Raw genomic sequence first — 22,655 nt, forward strand, 5'->3', positions numbered from 1 at the left:
AAGCTGTGGCTTTAGACTTACGCAAGCTGGAATTATTGTAATCTAATGTCATTTACTTGACAGAGTGCAAGTGTGTGTGTGATGACTGCATGCCTGAGAGAGGCTGGTTGTGTGAGAGTACAGTGTGTCTAGTCGCTATAAATAACCCCAGTTTGAATACATGAGAGAAAAATAGCCCAAATTAGGACATAAATATTCAGAGTGTGTGCAAAAATAACCAACCCCATCCAGCATGCAGGCTAAGATTAGACAGACGATGATTAGGAACATGTTGTAATTGTATCAGCAGGCGATGTCCCCGCATTTAGTAAATGTTGATGTGTGTACTTAGTTAACTTTTTTGTAGGTGGTGGTCAAACATTTACATACACTTATCAGTGACACTTATGTCATTGCAGTTTGAGGATTTCTGTTATTTCTGCTCCACTCTTTTTCTGCGACAGAATGATGACAAAACATATAGGCATGTCTTTTGTGGGTCTTCAAAAATATGACAAAATCTGATGGGTCAAAAATATTCATGCAGCTTCAGCATACAGTACCATTTATTGTGAATTAGCTACTGGGTGCATAGAAAGTAAAATGTCACTGAACATCTTCATTTCATGTCAGTGATCATGATTTACTACAGTTGGTCACTTTTCTGTGCCTGTAGGGCTTGCTTGACTGGGCTGAGCCACAAACATCTAATTGAAAGTCGAAAGAGTTCAGTATAGATCTGAGAAAGTGCACAAGGGGCCATCTTTAAGCAATGTCAGGCCCCAAGATCATTAATGCAAAGAACAGTGGTTTCTTTGCCACGAAGAAAACCCAAACTGTCACACTTTGCCGAGAGATAGTTAGTGCGGATGGTCAGATGTAATCCAAGACTCACCAAAACAAACTAGTCTGCCATGATGTAGAAGCTGGATCACAGGTACATTGTCATCAGTCAAGTGAGAGGCTATGCTGCAAGAAAGGAGCCGTCCATTGTTGCTGATCCCACGGGCAAACAAACAAGAGTCTGCAGCCCTCCAGTCACAGGAGGTATGTTTCGAGGATGGTGGTGGTAGTATCACGCTCTGGAGCTGTTTTGCTGGCCGTGTAGCTGGTGCACTGCAGAAAGTGGATGGAGTAATGACGAATTCTTCAGAACAAAATCAAACAATCAGGTAGAGAGTTAAATCTTGGACGCAATTGGGTGGTAGTTTGGGGATGGCGAAATCCGGCTAAAGTAAAATAAATATGAAGATTGCCCTGAAAAGACGGGTAGCCTACTTGCAAAACGCTTTTGGTTGAATTCTGTCAAGAAGAGTGGTCAACCAGAACTTTGACAGAAGCTTGTTGATATCAGAAGTGAACAATTGATGTGAAAAGGGCTATATGGGACATGCAGCCACATACTAGCTGTGATTTTGTTATATATTTAGAAGCACAAAACTGAAGAAATAATAATAAGATAATTGTTGGTGCATCCCTGAACTATGATCAATAGCTCTGCCGGTGTTCCTCCATTTCCTATCACCTGCCTGGCGCTCAGACAACAGGAAGATTAGGGCTTTAACTTGTTGAACATCACAAACCACAGAATGAAAATACTCAAGAGTGACAGGAGTAGAGTGTGTCTTCTTATTTGCAGGATAACGAAGGAAAATCTAGAAGACAATGAGCTACAATTTAGCTACATCACAGTGTTTATTTCCCACTGACTTGCAGCAGCCATGCAGAGGGTTTAGTCAAAAGATCTCTGAGCTACTAAATCAAAAACATTCCAGCTCTGAGCAAATGCACTATGACTGCAGGTCAAGGCTTCTCACCACTGTCTCCCTGGTCCTGTGATGTTTTATTCAGCTGTAACATTTCTCTTCTTGTTGTGCTGCAGTGTGAGACGGAAGAAGACAGAGAAACAGGTGAGAGGGTGACCGGGGAGCGAGAGGGAGCGGTGAAGAGATAAAAGTGGGAGAGAAGGCGGGAGATGCAGGTAAATGACAGATATGGGTTGAGGAGACGTGGTTGGGGAGATGAGAGGGAATACAATATCAGTAACTGTTACAGCAGCAGCAGTCGAGGCAAGAGTGACATTTACTGAGAAGTGCAATTTTCACACCAGGCTGTGCAGAAAAATCCAAAAAGCAACTTCACCATGTCATGTCACTGAACTTGCTAATGACACCTGACCAGCTGAGGGGCTGATCCTTAGTATAAAATGTAATATTTGTTACTATTTGTTGTCTTCAGGGATAGTAGAGAGATGACAGGAGGGATGATGTGCAACAAAGGTCCCTAGAAAGCATTTAAATATTTCCATTTTATGTTGTTTTATAATTCTACTCCACTACTTTTCAGATAGAGAAATAAAGTGATATATATGATTGTACTTTCTACTCCACTGCATGTATCTGACAGCTGTAGTTACAAGTTACTTTGCATATTGGGATTATTAATACAAATAAAACCAAAGAATAAATGATGATGTATTATTATACATTAAACTACCCAGCAGTATATAAAGTAGTTAAAATTAGCCATACGTTTACCAGTTGCAACATTAAGCCTTTTACTTGTATCAGAGTATTTCTACACGGTCATATTACTACTTTTACTGAAGTAGAAGACCTGAATACTTTATCCACCACTGGATAACCAGGACAACTGAGCGTTAATATAAAATTTGCTTTTGAAAAATGGGACAGGGACAGTTTTTCCTAATGCTCAGTAAAGATTTTGTCTTAGTTTGTTGTCCAGCAACAGTGGTGGAAAAATATTTAGACATTTGAGACAAGTAAAAGTAGCAATACAACTGTTTAAAAATAATCCTACTCACGTATGTACATAAGTATTATCAGCAAAATGTACTTAAAGTATCAAAAGTAACAGTATTTGTTACGCAGGCAAACATGATTGTGATCGTTGTATATTATTGAATTATTGTCACGGGTGTATTAAAGTGGAAGTGGCATTTTCCTGTTGTAGTAATTTCAAGTAATTTCAACAACCTTATTTACTGCTGGATAATTTAATCTGTGAGAAGGCATCATATTTTATAATCTGCGTGTTCTATATGTTAAATCTTAATCTGCAAAGTAACAGCTGTTAGATAAATATAGTGGAGTAAAAAAAGTACAATATTAAGTATAAAGTAACTTAAAGTACAAGTAATTCAAAAACTACAGTACTTGAGTATAGGATCATTTGACTATTTTTATTGCTTATTGTACATACAAATGTTCCTCATCTGTATGTGGTGATATGTTGCTAGGCTAATTGTATCAATCTAGTATTTATTTTTTAAATTTGTATCTATAATTATGTTATATATCAGTGGATTCCAATAATACAACAGCATTTTGGTACATTTTCATGTTGCTGCAGGTACAGGACAGAGCAGCAAATACTCACATTCAACAGAGATCACAGTGAAAAAGCTTAATGACTGCAGAACATCCTGTGCTTTATAAATAAAGTTGGATTGGACTGTAAGTCAAATGTCCTCACCCTGCAGGTGGGGGGAAATTCTTGAATTGGTATTTACAAAACCAATGGTTTTGTATTGTATTAAAGTGCAGTGCTGTGAGGGCAGGATTGAGCCAGTTATGTCTTCCCTGTCGTCCCCTCTGAGACATCCAGTCATTTAACAAACAAGAAGAAAAAGAGAAAGAAAAGAAGCAATAGTACAAAGTACAAAGAGCTGACAACCAAACAAGCAGCATCACTATTGATCTGGACTGGTCGGAATATGGTGGATGGGACAGGAGCAATGTCTACTCCACTTTTATCCATGTGTAGACAGGATTAGTAGCGACCACAATGTTAAACATGTTAAATTTACACAACATGTTAAATTTGCAAAATATGGTTAGGGCTTTAGCAACTGAGCATTTTGAAAAAATGCTTGCTGTTACTGAATTTGTATCATTTCTTTGTTTGGGCTGCATTTTCTCAGAGGCTGAACTGAGAAAGTAACAGGTTGCTGGAAACCTTGGAGAAGAATTTTGCCAAAATGGATAAATTTTGTATTTGCGATTAATCATGGACCATCTGGTTGGCCTTGACATACCAACTCAGCGGACAAAACATGTGATGAATGACGTTAAAACTACCCTTGAAAGAAATCCTTGGTCTCAAACATCCTCACAAATAACACCTCAGCCAAGGATTAATTCCTTTTTATCAACACAGTATTTTACCACACACATAATGATAAGAATTGGATTATTTTCATATCAAACTCAAAAGTAGTTTCGCTTGTTTTTAATTCGCAACATACATAGGTTCAGGCTGAGAGAGAAACCTTGTAGATGCAAACAACACCACACATTCACTCCCAGCATACACACCCCTCATCTGCTATCCTGAGGAGCCTCCCTTGTTGCAGGAGGGGCCCTGCACCTGCTATGGCATCAAGGGGCTCTCCCGGGGGGAGAACGCTGAAGGGGCCCAGGAGAGGCCCTGAGATTTTGTTAAACAACACATTTTTCCACAAACATCCAGCCGGTCTCGGCTACAGCCTCAGGTAGAACCCAAAACCCCATCTGCTGGGCCCTGCTTCATTCATTCATATCGTGTTCAGCACCTTATGTCCTTGACAGTTTTTACCCTCAAGGCCTCCTCCCTGTCTGAGCAGCGACTCCCAGCCAAAGGTTCAGTCTATGCAGAGAAAAACAAGTGCTGCATCCAAGCCACCTGTGACTTCTTACCTTCATGTCAGTTCCAGGTTTAAACACCAGTTTAAAGGAATAGCTTTAAATCTGGGGAAATACGCTCATTAGTTATCTTCGCGAGTTAGATAAGAGGATCACTACCACTCTCCGTGGTAGTGAACAGCTGGTTAGCTTAGCTTACTGGAAATGGAGAAACGGCTAGTCCGGCTCTGAATGAAGTCAGGCTGATTGACAAAGCGATTATTACTATTATTATTATTTTTTTAATTAATTAAGTAACTGTTTAGTCTATAACAGATCCAAAAATAGTGAAAAATATGCATCACAAGTTCCCAGGGACCAAGGTGATGTCCGACCAACAGACTAAAAACCCCAAAATATTTAATTTAGTAAAATGTAAAGCAGAGAAAAGCAACAAATCCTGTGAGAAGCTGGAACAAGAAAATGTGAGGCATTGTTGCTTGATATAACCCTTCAATTTAATTCAACTTTTCAAATTTAACAATTTATCAACAGTTTATCAATAGTCAATTAAGTGTTGCAGCTCTGCAGTCTGAAGGTGAAAAAAATCTCCCTATCAGCACCTCTAAAGCTCACTGATTAATGGTGACAAACTATTTTTTGGCTGGGAGCAGTAACTTCCTGAAGCCTACCAAAAACCGTAAAAAAAACAAAAACAAGACAGTTAATTGCCATTTTACACTTTTTCACTATTGATTAAAGATAAAAACATGTTAATTAGTGAGCTTTAGAGGTGCTGGTAGGTGGATTTTATTACATTCAGACAGAGCCAGGCTAGCTGTTTCTCCCTGTAAGATAAGCTAAATGGCTCTAGCTACGTATTTGCCATACAGGCATGAGAGTGGTATCAATCCTCTCATCTAACGCTTGGCAAGAAAGCAAATAAGCACATATCCAAAAAATGGCAAACTATTCCTTTAAGTCTGCTGCTCTTGTAGGCTCCTATGGCATAGTAAGAGAGAGACTAGCTTGTCTTCCCAGCATCAAGCCACAAAGCCTCTTGTAGTACCAACAACAGCCCGCTGGGAGATCCTGAATCACTAGAAAGGTGAAGGAGCAGAGAACCAAGAAATTAAGCCTCTCAGCAGCAGCACTACCTGGGCTCTATACATCAAAAGCTGAGCAGAAACCAGCAGGGAGGTTTTTTTTCTTTCACTGGGGACGCTTTCAGCGCCGTGCTGCCTGACAAATAGGCTGGAAGGTTCAGTGCATTAACCCACATTAGGCTGACACTAGGCTGCGAACATGTAGTGATAGATGGGCAATAGGGGTCTGCAGGGAATGACATATAGCTCAGGTCTTTGGGGTGCAATAAACACACATGCATGAACAGGAAAAAAACGCACAGGTATGTACTAACACACACCAAACATACAGCAAAGGAGCTATGGCAGGTTGGTTTTACTGTGATTTACTTCTTGGTGGATTGTCTTTGAAATCAACCTGTCTCCTCAGCTGTCACACATACTGTAAGAGAAGTGAAAGTGGTCCTTCTAGGTGCTTCAGCTAATTCATCCCTCCAGTCAGAGAGCTGCCACAACACAGCTGTACGTGTGTGTGTGTGAGAGAGAGAGAGAGAGAGAGAGAGATAGAGCTTTGAGAGGAACCCTCATTAGGCTGTTAAGATTGAGGAAGAGACACAGACACAACACAACCACACAGACAGACAGAGATACAGGGAGGCGGGTCCTGTGGAAGGAAACAGTAACGGCAAAATGAAAACAGAGAAACTTCCACAGCACCTGTGTAGATATGACAGGTTAAGAGATTGAGATCAACAGTGGTGCAGCCCTGATCAGAGGACACAGACTCCAGTAAACACAGAAGTCATTACTGCACAAAAGTTTTACTGTTATAATATTAATTTACTTATGCAGCTGTGCCTTGTGAACTACAAAATTGCTCTGTGAATAAAAATTAACTGCGCCAAAAGTGGTTTGGTTTATTGACAACTTTGTAATGTGTTAATAACATACAATACATGAGTTTTTGTGTGGGTAAAATGATAAAAAACACTTATTTACATCTTTGTCCCTGGTCTTTTAGCTGTGCACCAACTTTAATATAGATGTAGACAGGATTTCCATGTCTGACTTAAGAAATACTGGAAACCAATGCTAACAAAGTGGAAAATTAAACCAGAAAAGCAGCCAGTCAATAAAATAAATCAAAGAGTTTGTTGACTCATGGTGATTTAATAAATTCAAAGCCACTGCAAACCGTGCCTCAGTGACTGAGAGAAAAGACAGAAGCAGATCAGTTCTGTTTTCCATGAATGGGAATGTGTGTGTGCAAGATAGTGACTCACATTACAAGCTTAATAAGTGCAGCCCCTTGACGCTCTCTTTAGGTCATTAACATTACAGCACATTCAAACATTTTGGCAAGAAGAATTTTTTTTTAAAGAAAACAAAAAGCCCCCTTTACCCTTTTGCTCCCTCAAGGAAGTACATGGAGAAAAAAAAGAAAATGAGTATGAAAGAGAAAACTCCTTCATCATCTCCGTAGGCAACTCAAATCCTCCTGTAGCTGCAGCCAAAAATTAAATTAAAAAGACTGAAGTGTTGGGGTGTTTAACAGGCACAGTGCTAAACCGAGAGGGGATGGAAGTTCTCTCATGCTTAACAATTTGTTCCTCTGCATTCTGCTGTTCAGAAGGATCAAACCAATTAAAAGCATACTACCGCACACATACACACACATGCCAGCTCAAACATAAGCAGCACAAATACCTGAATATACTCCTTGTTAATGAACTGTCCTAATCCTAAATGATGCTATTTGATCCATTTACTATTGTCACAAATTAGAGTGTACCTCACAGGTCTGACAGCTGAGAAAACCTGCTTGCTATTGACTGGAAGATCCCTCACACAGCGTGCAACCTCAGATATGTTGGTCTGAATGTTTCATTTTCAAGAAATGTATGAACATATTCATGTGTATTTGCAGATATGCACACTATGTGTAAATGTATTTCATCTTTATGTGTATTCTGTTTGTTTATATCTTGTGTTGCATGCATACTATTATTTAAAAAAAAAAGTTCCTGACTAAAGAGAGGTCACTGAAAAGTTTTACACAAGTAAGATTTTTAAAGAAAGTTGCGGTACCAAAGTTGAAACTAAGGCTTATTAATAATTAATAAAGTTAGTCACTTATAAGCCTTTAATAAGAACTATTTTTGAGATCCCGGGTTGTGAATAACCCCTTTGGCTGGTGTTTATCCTTTTCTCTTTGCCTTTCAGTCACTCATATTCACTTTCTAAGCCATCAAGCCTGCAGTTATAAATGTTCAAACGTCATTGATAAAGGTTTTTAATAATCAGACCTGAAAGTGTTGATGAGTTGTTAATAAATGGATTTTGGCCCAGGTCGTCTGCAGCCAATTTCTAGAGGGTAACTAAGTCCTGCATTCATAATTTTACTTCAGTACAAAAGTATTAGCAGCAAAATGTACTTAATTCCCAATTAAAAGTAATCATCAGTCTGTAGAATGGTCCCTGTCAGGGTGTTACATGATATTATTAGTATTAATGCATTACTGTGTAGCTAGTTTTAACTGTGTTGGGTAGTTAAATCTACAACAATGCATCAAATTTTATGACCTGATGATATTCATGCAAAATCGTAACGATATCAATTAAATAAATGTAGTGGAGTAAAAATATATAAAATGGTTAAAATGGAAATACTCAAGAAAAATATCATTGCACCTTAAAAATGTTCTTAAGTAGAGTACTTGAGTTAAAATGTACAACCCCTTTATAAAAATGGTAAATGGTACTGAATCGATTGAGTTAAATTTACAACTCAACCTTTTTGAGCACAGAGCCTCAAACACTATTTTCAGAGTGTCCCTGTGGGAAAGAGTGCAGGAAGGAACCCATTCAGGTTTCCTGGGTCAGAGGTTAAAAGAGCCATGAATGGGCCCCACACATCTTGAGGCATTTGCTGGATACAGGAACTTGTACTCGTAACACACCCCAGAACCCTGGAGTATGTGTAGGAAACTCAAAACTAAGCGGTCTCTTTCAGCTAATGGGATAATACAACCATAATGAACATGAGAAACCACACCGCCGATGAAGTCATGTATGGTAGTTTCAGTTCAAAAAGCAGAGCTGCAGCCTCAGACAAGCAGATCACAGAGCCATAGCATTAGCAAAAGCCTGAGAATGTAGGAGCAAACAGCTGTGATTTAACTGAGGGATGACGACCCTCCGCGGTGACACAACCTCATTTGGTCTCCTGGTGGCCTGCATACCTCGGCTATACCCCCCAGGGATCCTAAAATACACTGCAGGCCGGGCTTCGGCTCAGCCAGCCAGCCGTGAGGTGGGGAAGCAGCCAGGGAGAGGGGAGAGGAGAGAGGAAGGGCGAGGGGGCAGAGCTGCAAGCCTGGACAAGCCAGTAAAGCTCCACAGACCTCAGATGACAGTCAGACTGACAACACAGCAGGACTGTTAACCTGTTAGAAGCTTTTTCACCGTGTCTGCTTGCATGAAAAATACCCTTTTTTGGAGCAGTGATTCCCAAATGTTATCACACTAAATAAAGAAGTCACAAAAGCTGACAAATGCACAAATTAGCCAGAGTCACATATGGTTGCTGTGTGCTTTTTCTGTGGCCAACTGCCTTTATTTAGCCATACTTCAACCCTCAGATCACTTCTAAATGAGTAGGATTAATTTAGGATTCAGGGCTTGATCAGGCCATCAGGGTCATTGAGGTCATTATCTGTTCATCTTCTAAGGATATGACTGACACACACTGGTGGCATCAAGTCACTGCATCACGTCATATTCAGAGCAACAGAGGGCGCAATTTGGTATTTAGTTTATAAGTAATGGTCATACAAAGCTCCAACACACACTACTCACAATTATTATGCCAAAACAATTAAAAGAAATTGTTTGCAATTTAACATCTTCATACTTTCTGGAAGTAATGTCTTGTCAACCTTACACACACACACACACACACACACACATATACAAAGATGTCGCTCTAAATTATATGTGAATGTTTATATGGGGTTACAGTCATATGATAAGCAAATCTTACTTCATCAACATCAGCAAGCATCACAAATATTAACAACCAAAACATACAGACTCATAAAAAATGAACAGGACTGAGTGATGATATCAGACACGTGAGAAGAGGTGAACTAAAACAAACCGAACAGCACAAAGCTCCACATCGCTTCACAATGAATGGCTCCACGGAAAGATTAATGTCACCTGTGATAATAATGTTTTATTTTAGTGAGCATTTGGTAAGACTTGCTTTTACCCCCTTCTTTAGCATTTCTAAGCACTATATAAACACGTAATAAATGCTTTACAACACACTATAACGTAGTGGTAAACAGATTTTAAGTGTTGACTGTATTTGTAACTCATAGGTGGAGGCTGGTATAAGCACAGATAATATAGTAAAACCCTGTTGAAATAACATAAAATGTCTACATGTGTAAAGTTATAATTGTCTACAAATACTAAACAATGATTAAGACTTAAAAATCTGATTAACGCTGTTTGTAGTGTGTTGTATAGTGTTAATAAATGCTAAATAAGGGCAGTTAAAGTAAAACACAGCTATTATTAATTAAATATTAATTAACTATTAATTAATTAAGTCTCTGTATTCAATTCATTCAACATGGCGTTAACTGTGGCTAGCATACGGTAGATGATGGACGGTTGGTGACCTCTTTCATATGTATGCACAGTGAAAAAAAAATGTTCTACACAAAGATGATTTTGACTTGAGTCCCACTAAGTGAGAAAGTACATTAATGTATTTAATGGCTAGTAGCCTACCTGAAGAGAAATGAAAACACTTAAGGCTCAAGTCTCTGTTGTCTGGGTATTAAGACTTCGTTGCTGCTCCAAGAAGCTCTTCAACTCGATTCATGTTCTGTTTTTCAAAAAAAAAAAAATAATAATAAAAAGGAATCCTGATGCTTCAAACCACATTTTAAACTTTCCCATTTATAGGAAGAATTTCAGTTTCCAAAGTGCAAATGTTTCAGTCCCACTGTTTTGGTTCTGAACACTACTGATCGGTATCACACATACAGACATCGCTGTTCAGATCTATGAGGCCTATGTAGTTACTGCTCTGTAAACACAGGAGGCTGCAGGGCTAAAGAGTTCATGATTGGAAACGGTCATCATCGGAGTTTGGGGAAGATTCTGATGAAGAGGATCATGCTGATGAAGGAGAAGGAAACCAGGATGAGCATCAGCCATAGAAGCCAGTTGACGGACTTCTTAGTGTGCTGCTCTAGTCGCTCCGACTCTGTCTTCAGCTTCTCAAAGTTCATGTCCGCCTGACGCAGCGACTGGCTCAGAGTCTGGGAGAGAAAGGAACACAAGACCGATAATGTAAACATTGAGATAAATATGACAGATTACTAGACTAGATTTTATGTGGAGGGGTTTTAGGTTGGTTATGAATGTTAATTGTCTTATACTGCCCACTTGTGGACAGCTGAGACTCATGGCACCACAAGAGGGAAATGTTTGGGGAACAGAAACATAAATTGAAACCTAATAAACTTCCAAAATACATCTAATGTATGCCCAATAACATACAGAGAAAATGAAAAGATCTGGAACATAAACAACATTTCTTAGTTTGTTAGTGGTAAAATTTGACATAGGGGTGGACAATAAACTAAAAAATAAAGAATAAAATACACTATTAACAAGTCATCGACCTGAACTTAATTTTGCTTATTTTGATATGTTTAGGTGCTTCGGAAATCTGCCTCTTTAAAAACAAACTCCAACTACCTTCTAGTCACATGCTACTGCCTAATCTGGCGTTAATGATTAACAGTCACCTGCAACTTTTGAGCAAAACATCCTCTTTGACATTATAATAACAACAACAACAACAACTTATCACAAAGCAGAAGCTTCTAAACATCGGTCTCTCTGCTAACAATTAGTTAAATATTCAGCTTATTCCCACAAACAAATCTGATCTCTTCCTGTCTCTGTTGGCAGGTAAATATTTCACATTTTAGTAATGTTGGGAGTGTTGTAAATACAGTATGATTAAAACATACAGTATTATAAATACTGTGATACTTGCAAAGTGTCTATCCAGTTACCTGGTTGTCCTGTTTGATGATGTTCTGTGCAGCCAGAGTGTTGTTCTTCAAATTATGGGCCAGGTTGAGCATGTCCTCGGCAAGCTTCTCCTGCAGGTTGTGGTGGTGCTGCAGGACAGCCTCCAGCTCTGCAGCAGACTGACGCTCATCAACAGGGAGACCTCTGCACAAGGCGGGACAGCCTGATTTACTTTTTTATTCTGCTGCAGGCACATAGCCGAGGCGCTTACACACAGTCGCAACAAAAAAAATGCTAGAAGTAGGAACTTTTAGCATTAGCAGTAGTGAGGAGTGACAAACTAAATGATGAAGCAAGACATAATCTAACAGAGTTTAAATTTTTCAGAAACAATCACGCAACATTACAGTCGTGTATATAAATAAATACAGTGTAATGGACCTTAGTTCTGTGAGACGGCAAATAATATGTTCAGCTTTACCTTCTGTTTCGCAAGTCTGTTTCGGATGAGCCTATATAGAGAGGAAAGGAGAACATCACCTTCTTAAAATATCATTCTCAATTAGAAGAACTAGCATGTTTAAATACGAGGAATAATTTCTTACCTTTGCCTGACAACCCCTGTAATGATACAAAAGAATATTCTCGTGAGTTGGACAGAATGTGGGGTGCGGGGTATATTTTTTTTCTTCTTAACCTTATGTATTTCATCTGGAGAGCACTATTTTTGCAGCGTGAGTACAACGTACTAACCTCAAAACCAATAACATTAGTTGAAAGCTAACATACAAGGTAAATTAAATGGTAAACCAATTGTAAATGGACTGTCAGCTGGAGGTGTGAGCAAAAAAATGTAGATGTCCATCTCCATCAGCTTTTGTTTCTCCTGGGAGGTAGAGCTCAGGACAGAACTGTCTACAGTGTGCGTCTTGTCCTACCGTGCCGAGCAGCTCGTCCCTCATCTCTCCTGTACACCGGGCCTTCGTCTGCATGTGGACAGTTTTAGTGGCAGGCATCCTCTCATTAGCGATCGTGGGTGTTCGCCCGGGGGCGAGAAACTGATTAGCTAAAGCTTTTTCTGTTGGTGAAGACTGTGAATGAGATCCGGAGAGACTGAAGGTGAGAAAACAGACTGAACAGTCAAAAAAAGCCTATAAAAGAAAATTGAAACAAGAACTGGCTGCTTCATGTTTTTAGGTATTTGGAATGTACAGTTCAGATAACAAAATACAGAGAACAGGTTTTAAACACTGCTATAAATATTAAAGTGACAATAACACATCCAGTACATAGTGTGGAAAAATGGAAATAATCTTGAGGGTAGGGCAGAAATTTCATGGGGCCCACAACGGCCATGCAGTGCCCCTTCAGTTTTGCCTTATGCCCCTCAATAAATTATATGACCTGCAGCCACAGTGGTTTTGAACTTCTGAGGTCGACTGAGCTGATGCAACAAACTTTGATAAATTAGCAAAAGAATAAGACAAGAAACCTTATTCCGACTGCCCGTCAGACACACCGGGTCGCTCTGTGGGCTTTCTTTGATCATGAAGCCTAATGCTACTCTACAGGTCTGTGGTTTTATCAGTGAAGTGTATAAACTTTGCTGCAGACTGAAATCTGTTAATAGTGACAGACAGATACAGCTGCATTATATACGCTTGTCTCCTCTATGAAATGCCTGTTTCCTCGCTGTGCTATGATGAACTTTAAGTCCCTGTTGTTGACTGTGTGGTTGCTGTGGCTGCTTTGACATACAGTATGCTGGTGTTCAAGTGTGTCGGTCTGATGTAATGTAAAACTTCCTCGAATTGTTTGAGATCAATGTTAATAACTATTAAATATAAGTTATTCTGACCATTCAAATAAAAAAAAAAACCCAAATCAACCAGAATATCGCACACCATTTAGTACATCATTGAAGAGACTTCTGTCAGCCCCCTCAGCTGTGAGTGATGGCCAGCATCCCTGATGACTGGTTATGATTATTGACAAGCATTAACAAGATAAGGACTTTAAATCATTGTTTTATTTGATGGTCTTGCTGCCCTGGCATTTGGGCCCTCAAGAAACTGACAACACCATAGGTGGCCCTGCCCCTAAAACGATGAATGGTGTAAATGGGTGATGAATTTGTAAAATATTGCCTCTTACCAGTTTCTCAGCCTCTAAAAGTCCTTTCAGAAAATCAACTTTTCTTGTGTATTCAGTCAGTACTTCTGGTGTGGGCTTGCTGAAAAAGACACAAGTTGCTGTTGAATAACAGTATTATTAAATGTATACATAAATAAATTACATGGCCAAGCACAACGCTAATGTGAACAGTGAGAGAGACTAAACAAGGGTGTTAGTGAGATGTGCCTGCATCAGAAGGTTGAGTGGCTTCACAAGTGTTGAAAATCTTTAGTTGCTTTCATTACACTAAATGTAAACATTACAACAACTTGTGTGTTATAAATTAGCAATAATAATAATATCAATAAGATACATGAGAGTTAAGAGAGACTTCACCTCTGGCTTTTCCTCAGAGCCACCAACATCTCCTCCAGGGCACCAACATACTAGAGGAGAGAAAACACAAACAGTAACTATATGTTGCCTAACTTTTTTTGGAAGATTATGTTTGAAACAGACATGAACTTGAGTGATGCCAAGTTGCGCGCACTCTGTTGTGCTTTTTTGTATTAAAAAGCAGGCACAAAGCAGCACTGAAGACCTAAACCCTTTTTAAGAACCCAGCCAGGTGTTAATAGCGGCTGTCAACCACTTACAATGTATTACTAAGAAGATAATTTGACTATGTCACCTAGAAATTCAGCGTGTTGCTGTGATGAACATTGCAGTGGCATAAAATTGAATTAGTGTTTACAGAACAGAAGACTGAGTAGTAGTGATTGAGGACGTTCATTCTCACCACCTCTGAATAAGTGATAGCATTCATGACAACATATTAATATAAAATTTATATATAAACCAAACTAATGAATGTGCCATTCCGTGTTGTAAACAAGGAAAGCATATACAATCACCTGCCAGATTATTAGGTACAGTTAGCCACAAGCCACCATCAAGGTTATAATGTTCGGTTTTTGTTTTACAGAGGTGTCAGATCGACTTTATTGTCATTCTGGATGCTGCAGCTTGTGTTATTTTAATATTTATTCTACTCTCATTGATATTGACAGGGTGGACAAAAAGAAACACCTCTTGTAAGGCAACAGCACCACTAATTACATTCTCTTTAAAACAGTTTCAGTAAAAACTGAACATGATAACCTTCATGAACTGGATTCTCTGCAGGACTGTTGTATTAGTCTACATTAGTGTAAACTAACCTAACTGGAAACTGAGTGGATATAGTGTCAGTATGGTACTGTAGCGATGGTCTTGGTATTTTTATATTGGTTGGCCTGGTATATACTTGTTTATGTGCTGATTTCTTGGTGATTTAAATGTGAACTTTTGCAGTTCAGATGCACTGTGCAACGTGACTGCTTGCTAAGGATTAAGTTATCCTGTCATTCGTACAGTAAGTTAACGTGGTTAGCAAACAAGCTACAAGTCAACTGTACACCGTACTAGTTAAATGCTTTCAATGCGTCGGGAGTAGAATACCACTGAAAGATACCATCTAAGAAAATCTTCAGTCACCGGTTTCAGTGACGACGTGGCTAACAGGCTCACAGCTGCAGCTAACAACAACAACAGTCATGCTAACTTTAGCTAATAAATGTCAGAGAAAAACACAGCCGGGAGGTATGACATACTCCTTATTTACACTCTCTTACCTTTTCTAATCTCCATTCCGTCTCTCCTCGTTTCTCAGACGCTATGGACTCGCAGCGAGACAATAATCTGATAAAATTTATTTCTAATCTGGAAGCCATGTTTGAAGCCGACACACCGTCGCAACAGTATGACGTCATTCAGAGTGGACGCAGGCGGGGGATCGAGCCGTTCACCTAAACCATTTAAAGTGATCTAAATTCAATCAAAAAACAATTTATTTATTCATTATACGAGTTAATTATTATTTAATTTAACGACCTTTGCCTATTATGTTTTTCGTTGCCTAAATAATACCAGTTTAACTAATAAGAAAGGGGCCTGACATTTATGAAATGTACACGGAGGACTAAATCCAGAAGAAGGCAGTAATGCAAAGCACATAGAAGAAAATAACATTTAGGAGATTTATTCCATTCAGGGCTTTTCCATGTCCAGTTTTGTTTTTCACCTCTTACCTCCAACACTCACTAGCTCAGAGCTTTCAACCACATCGGAGTCTCCTTCAGCAAAAGCAGTATGAAGCAATACTAAAAACACAGTGTAACACTTACTGACGAGGACTGAATGTGTTCATAGTTTTCTTCTTTTATTCACCACATGACCAGTTTTATTATTAACGGATATCTGGATCTGAGATTCCACAGTTGTGTATATACTGTAGACTACATGCATTTCATTTATTTATTTTGGAGGTCATTATTGTACTGAATAATAACACCTGTGAAACACGCACATCCCCCTTGTGCGTGAAATATGCACTATGTAGATACAGTTTTCTTTGCTTTGTCTATTCTCCACCAGGTCATGGTAAAATCAAAAACAATTTTCAAAAACTTCATTGAAGTTGGTATATAATTTCAAATGGCTGTGGATTTTCCTGTAGGAGTTCACCTGCCAAAGACAATGTCAGTGTTGTGATTGTGTGAAAGCTGAGCATCACAGCAGGCAGCCATGATGGTTGCGATTCCACGTGGACTATATGACTAAACTTAAATGGAGTCCTTGAACTGTTCCTGTTAAAACACAACTCTACTTACCTTTGAGATGACCTCAGGTTTATCAAGTCATTGCTGCAGCTTCACGGGGAACAGTGAAAGTGAACATTTAAACAGCCAAAGCTTTAGTTTATAGTTAATATAAGAAGATCTATTTTTAAAAGAAAATGTGATGATAGCTCTAACAATTTTTTGAATGAAGATGAAGATCTTTAAAAACAGCAAAGGCTTTCATCCTGAGGTTATTTCTTTTGATTCAACATAACTGTTTAACTCGTCTTTATCTATACTTTCAACAGCAGCATTCGTGTAACTACAATTAGCAAAGGATTTCCTGTGTGACAAAATATCCACGTTGTAAAAACTGCAAGACTTAAGTAACATTCAGGTGCTGCTATTCTGTCTAAATACAACAATTAAAGCAAATCAATTCATTTTTAATTAATCTGTCACTGACTACATTTATATTTCTTGTCAAACTACTGGCGATAATGGGTGAAGTGCATCTGTTAAGCCTTTTTGGAAAAGCCTAGTTTATGGAAAATTCACAACTCTCATGGTTCATAGTTTACATAAAACATACAAACAAACAAAAAAGTACATAACCTGCATATTCTTCCCTTAACTAAGCTGACCTTTTCTCACCTAGTGTATCAAAAGGAGTTCCTGATCAAAACACACGGCAGCAGACGTTACAAGCATCCCGTTCTGTATTGTCATGTTAATACTAATCACCATTACAGTTCACGTCATTCAGTCCCAACCACACACTGTTACACATTACACATCAGAACATCGTCCTCAAAGTTCCAGACAAACTAACAGACATCATTCAACAGCAGTCAGAGGGGAACATTAGTATTACATTTTATACAAGGTTGACCAAGAGCTGTGCTTCAGCAGGACCTGCTCATTGTAGGACTGTTTGCTTTGAACGGCAGGTTCGGTACAGCTGAGTGAAGCCAAGTTCATTTTAGAAAAGGGTCAAGTGAGTTCAAGGACTTCGGGCTTTGAAGACATCATGGCACGGCTGTCGCGTCAAGGCTGGGTTTGTGTTTTTGTTGTTTCAAAAGAAGAAAAAGTGGCGTGTGCGGCTCCCGCTTCCCTTTGCTATGTGAGGCGATGACTTCCTATCTGTGTGGTTTTTTTGTGCGGTAGGTGGAAGGTAAATGCGGAAAGACACTGTTGTCCATTGCAGCTGTTGTGACAAGGCCCCTATACAAAAGTTGCACATTTAGGTCCTTGTTTCAAAAATGTCTTGTGTCGGTTCAGTACAATAAACAAGTCTGAGACAACCTCTCTTTATCCCACAGCTCTCCCCACACACTCACTCACTCACTCTGGAAGCAGATGACATGAGAAATTAACTCTGTCAACTTACTGTACATTACCAAGGCACTAGCTAACATTTCAGTGAGCATGTTTTGCTCATTAGGACAACTAAGAAAAGTGTGGCTGGAACCTGCACTATTTCCCCAAATTAGCACAAATGTGTTTTTAAAAAAACAGGAGAAAAACAAAACAAAATGGCTGGTCCATCGTTATGAGGCTACAGAAAACACACCTCTGTCCCAACTGAATTCATCAACAGTAAACACTATATATATATTAAAATGGTAGAAAAGGTGCTTGGCAACATCATGTTATTTTTTTTTTTTTACTGTCATAGAGGACAACAAGACTTCAGACACATTTACACTTCCTTGATTGGTTCCCACTGACGACAGCAACTGGAACAGCCTCCATTTTGTGTCGCTCCTGTTCAACTTGTAGACTCGCCATGCATAATGCACATCTCATCATCTCACCTTCAAATGTACAGGTTGTGTTCCTCTACTGTGATTCTTCTCATCTCCTGGCCCCAATCCATCAGTGTCATCTGTGGCAACTCTGTAGGTCATTTATATTAGTCTTACTATATTCTGCCCCGGTCAGACATCATCTTCCATGTAAGGTATGTCTGGGTCAGAAAAACGTCTCTGGCCCTTTGAGGCTTGTGTGTCGTGGTGCTGTTGCTGAGCAGAAGCTGTGACCGTGGAGATGGATGCCGAGGAGGTGGAAGCGGAGGGAGGGCAGGAGGAAAAATGCAACAACAGGTCAGACTCTTGGCTGTCGATGTACATGGACTGGGTGCTGTCTTTACGGCGGCCAGGCTGCTCTCTTCTCTTGATCAAGTACTTTAATGTTTGATTTCCCAGAGGGGTATGAGTCTGACCTGGATTCACGACTGCAGACAGGGTGAGGACGCCTGGGGGGAGTTTAACTGTGTCTGGGATGACGGGGTTGCGGCGTTGCAGCTGATGCCTGAAGGAGGCGTTGGAGGATTCAGAGGTTAAAGAAGCGCAGCTGAACACAGAGGAGGTGGAGCTAGCAGGGGTGAGGTTTGGAAGAGAGGTGCGTTCACCAGGGACTTTAGGTCGCTGGGCCAGGTCTGATGATTTGGGTGGACCAACTGGCCTGTGTCTCCTCCGCTGGAAGCTACCTCGCCCTTCAGAGAAAGAGGAAAGAAGAAGAGTTGAGGAAGACAAACATATTTTCCTCAAAGCTACTTATTACATTCAAACAAAAATACTGAGAGAGTGAAGACCAATGGAAGATCATGCAACCATGTATGTTATCTACCAAACGTTATGTTCAAGCACCATTTGGCAAACATTTGATTGGGCATGTACCAAATATTCAATTCATTAATTTGGATAAAGTTTGAGCATGCTTCGGTGCCACACGTGCATCTACATGCATACACGTGCAGACCTGTGCACAAACACACACACAAACACACAAACACGGTTGCTGTTCCTCCAACCTGCTTCGTTACAGAGCAGACGTCACCGCCCATCACCATCACTGGTCCAGACCTGCACCACAAAAGACAGGAAGGGCCCAAACCAGCGGCCCCGTGGTCTGGTCAGAAACCCACAGGGGAGTGAGAGAAACAGGTAGAAGGATGGAAAGGCCAGGCTGAACCTTAATGCTCACCTTCGGGCTCTGAGCTGTGAACAGAGGAGCGCTGCTGCTCGTCCAAAAGACTCTCGGAGCTCAGCGAGGCTTCGGAGTCCAAGTTCTCCTGGTCGGAACCAGGCTGCTCCATCTCTGGCAGTCGGCAGGCCAGATCCTCTCTGCAGAGAAACAGATGACGAGGGTAGCAACATGAGAGAATGGAGGGGGGTGCTACACCGGGGTGGGCAGAGAAATAAAACAGAAAGCATCCTTACTTCTCCTGTTTGATGGACTTGATGCGTTCCACCAAGTTCTTCTCAGCCTCAGTGTCTGAGTCCAGAGGCTCGTTCTCGGGGACCACGCTGAGATCTGAACTGACTTTCTCGTGCACCTGCAGAAGACAGAAAATCACACACTGATACCTCAACCAGCTCAACGTAAAAATCCAAAGTCCATTGTGTAATTACTATATAAATGGAATTATTGATTACATAATAATCAATAATAATACATGAATACAATAATTACACAATAAACATAAATGACCACAACATACACACAGCTTTGACCCAAATCTGAAACCAATTCCAGAATTTGTTAGTGAAGAAAAAAAAGAAGAGGCAGGTTGTGCCTGTGGCATTCATGCATCTGCACATTCTTGCAGCACATCTGTGAATCAGAATAACTTAGAAAGGTAGAGAAAAGAAGTTGCTGTGATGTAAAAGAAGCTTGTAAACCCATTACAACATCCACCCTTTCAAAACTTTACTGGATTAATGGGTTTAAATATGCAAAAAAATAATTTTGAGCTATGATAAACGTTAAAAGACACATCACTACAATCCAGAAATGTCGGACCACTCAACAACAAATATAACATGACTTTCAGAGCTTTGTGGTCTTCCTCCAATAAAAAAAAATGGAATAAGATAAGGGGACACTGGAGTAGCACAAAAAGAGAACATAAGAATGATAACCATCAACAGCAAGTCACACTTTTGTCAGTCTGTAGTCTTCCAATAAGACAACAAGTGTATTGTTATGACACCAACCCAGAACCATCTTGTCATCTCATAAAGAGAACAAGAATAATAGCAAACAGCAACATGCAAACTACTACCAGTTAGTAAGGAAGCGTAAAAGGGATTACGGGAAGAAAAAAACAAAACAAAAAAACAGCCAAAGTGTCACCCACATTTAACATGCCATGCACAGGCACTTCTACATGGCAGCCTACTACACACTACAACTACTAGATCTACTGTACTAGGAGAACTCGATGATACATACCACCACTCCTTTGTAAGGAGCTGAGAACCTGAGAGGTAAATGCCAGTAGTGCTAAAGAGAGACAAGGAACATTGGCCATGTTACCCACGTAACCTAAAAAACAACAGTATCTGACACTGAGGCTATTGTACAATTTTAGCGAGGCAGGAAAATGTTATTAACTAGTGACGCCTTGTTGAGTGTACGATATAATAAGACATTATGGATAAGTGACCTTTTAAATTATTAAATGGTTTTCCTTAAAATCTAGGCATGAGGCTGAGCAACAATCTAAAACTTTGTGTTGCTGCCATGGTGTTGACACCACACTAATTGTACGACCTAGAGCAAGGCAACGTTTTGTTTCTCACCGTGTTCTGTCTCTTGAGTTTGAGCTGGTTAACAGCCAGAGCCTCCGCATACTCCAGCTGCTCGATCTCCTCCATCTTCTCGTTGTAGCGTCGGATCTGCTCGTTGATGAGCATCTCTATACACCTACAGGGCAAGGAGGGTCAAACAAACTGGTTATTCACGCGTTACATACAGTATGTGAAATTAACAATGCACTACACCACAGTTCTTGGACAATTTTAACAGTCAAGTTCAATGCTTTTTAAGACCCTTTAAGACCTTAACATATATATAATTTAAGACCCTAAAGTTTCAAAACAATTTATTTGATAGAAAAGAGATGCGCCTCTTTAAATGTACAAATGCTACTAACAAGACTCATTGACCTGTTGCTCTATGTTTGATTGTCTCTGCTATTAGCCTTATGTATTGTATCCTTTCCCCCCTTCATTTAATATCAAATTCAACCCAATTTAAAAAAGTAATGAATGATGCAATGTCATGTTTGGCAACATATGCGGTTTTATTTTCATCACAAGTGAATGACTTTGCATATTCCCAATCAGTGAACATGCAGGCTGTTTACACATCCGCATGCAAAAACTACATGTACAAGTACTGGTCGCAGTCTTCTGTAAATAAAATCCAAAAATTTGACTGGGCACGTTCATGCACCGTATGGACACGCTTCCTGTCTGCACTAACAGCACAGGTCATTGAACATGTCTTGTTTTTGGTGAACTGATTGTGTCTGTTTGTGAACGTGAACTCATACAATGCTGTGTTAAAGAGGTAAACATGGATAATCCATGAAGAAAAACAAATTATTGTGACAAGAGACACTTTGGAACACTATTATAGTCTGTAGTAATTTCTCTTTTTTTCTATTTTAAAACCTTTGAAGGAGCCGCGGGGACCTTGTACAAAATAAAGGAAAAGCAAAAAGCGGATTTTGGTAAATTTGCTTTCATGAAAGTCTTACGTGGTCGTCTTGGCAACATCCTTCATGCTGAGCAGCGGGTCTGCACTGTCTGGGCAGCGCAGGACACACGGGGCAAAGACTATGGCCAATGAGTTAGGAGACATACGGTTGTGAGCCTCCTCTTTGCATACCCTGCAAGAAAATTTATTAGATTTTAGCGGGTAGATTAGCTGCACACTTGAAAAAGTAGTGAGTAGTATGTGTGGACCACAAACATTTTGGGGGAGTTGCCTTGATGCATTTATGTCATGATCACAATGAGAGAACTCCAACCTGACAAGGTGGAAGATGAGTCTCTCCAATGTGTTGAAGTTTCCTGTAGGAAGCTCTTCCAGCTCTTTGTATATAGCCTGAAGCTGCTCCTGCTTCTCTGGCAGTTCTACCAAGAGGAAAAAACACATAATAAATGAAACCCCATATCTGACCATGAACACTAATAATATTTTTGAAAATGCCTCCATTTAATTTTTAATCATGACTGATAAATGTTTTCCACCATGCATGTCAAATCTTAGTTTCCCCTAACTACTAGCCATTTAAAGCAAGACAGTCATAAGCAACTTAAACAGTCTATGACCCA

At 39.8% G+C, this 22,655-nt stretch overlaps 2 protein-coding genes across 6 annotated transcripts in view; both read right to left on the reverse strand.

Moving 5' to 3' along the window:
* Positions 1-9,266: 9,266 nt before the first annotated feature.
* use1 (unconventional SNARE in the ER 1 homolog (S. cerevisiae)) lies at positions 9,267-15,686 on the reverse strand. Its single transcript, XM_038715871.1, has 8 exons — positions 15,538-15,686; positions 14,261-14,310; positions 13,904-13,982; positions 12,688-12,840; positions 12,355-12,370; positions 12,231-12,261; positions 11,791-11,953; positions 9,267-11,025 (listed from the first exon to the last, which is right to left on the reverse strand). Exons 1-8 carry the CDS (start codon positions 15,673-15,675, stop codon positions 10,843-10,845), a joined length of 813 nt encoding a protein of 270 aa, XP_038571799.1. The 5' UTR covers positions 15,676-15,686; the 3' UTR covers positions 9,267-10,842.
* Positions 15,687-17,225: 1,539 nt separating this feature from the next.
* Positions 17,226-22,655, reverse strand: part of LOC119900690 (unconventional myosin-IXb) — a 55,266-nt gene continuing 49,836 nt past the window's right edge. For 3 of the 5 annotated variants that reach the window (XM_038715869.1, XM_038715868.1, XM_038715866.1), the window contains 7 exons: positions 22,349-22,454; positions 22,076-22,207; positions 21,114-21,237; positions 20,764-20,814; positions 19,749-19,864; positions 19,513-19,652; positions 17,226-19,021 (listed from right to left, as the gene is read on the reverse strand). In XM_038715869.1, the coding sequence (XP_038571797.1) occupies positions 18,465-19,021; positions 19,513-19,652; positions 19,749-19,864; positions 20,764-20,814; positions 21,114-21,237; positions 22,076-22,207; positions 22,349-22,454 (1,226 nt within the window). In that variant the 3' untranslated portion in view covers positions 17,226-18,464. Of the gene's footprint in view, positions 19,022-19,339; positions 19,392-19,512; positions 19,653-19,748; positions 19,865-20,763; positions 20,815-21,113; positions 21,238-22,075; positions 22,208-22,348; positions 22,455-22,655 lie in introns of all 5 variants that reach the window. The other 2 variants (XM_038715870.1, XM_038715867.1) reach the window with 2 other exon arrangements.

The sequence above is a fragment of the Micropterus salmoides genome, unplaced genomic scaffold (genome assembly GCF_014851395.1).
Source record: "Micropterus salmoides isolate LMB-PRFRI ecotype aquatic unplaced genomic scaffold, ASM1485139v1 Ms_hic_scaffold_13, whole genome shotgun sequence".
Classification (NCBI taxonomy): domain Eukaryota; kingdom Metazoa; phylum Chordata; class Actinopteri; order Centrarchiformes; family Centrarchidae; genus Micropterus; species Micropterus salmoides.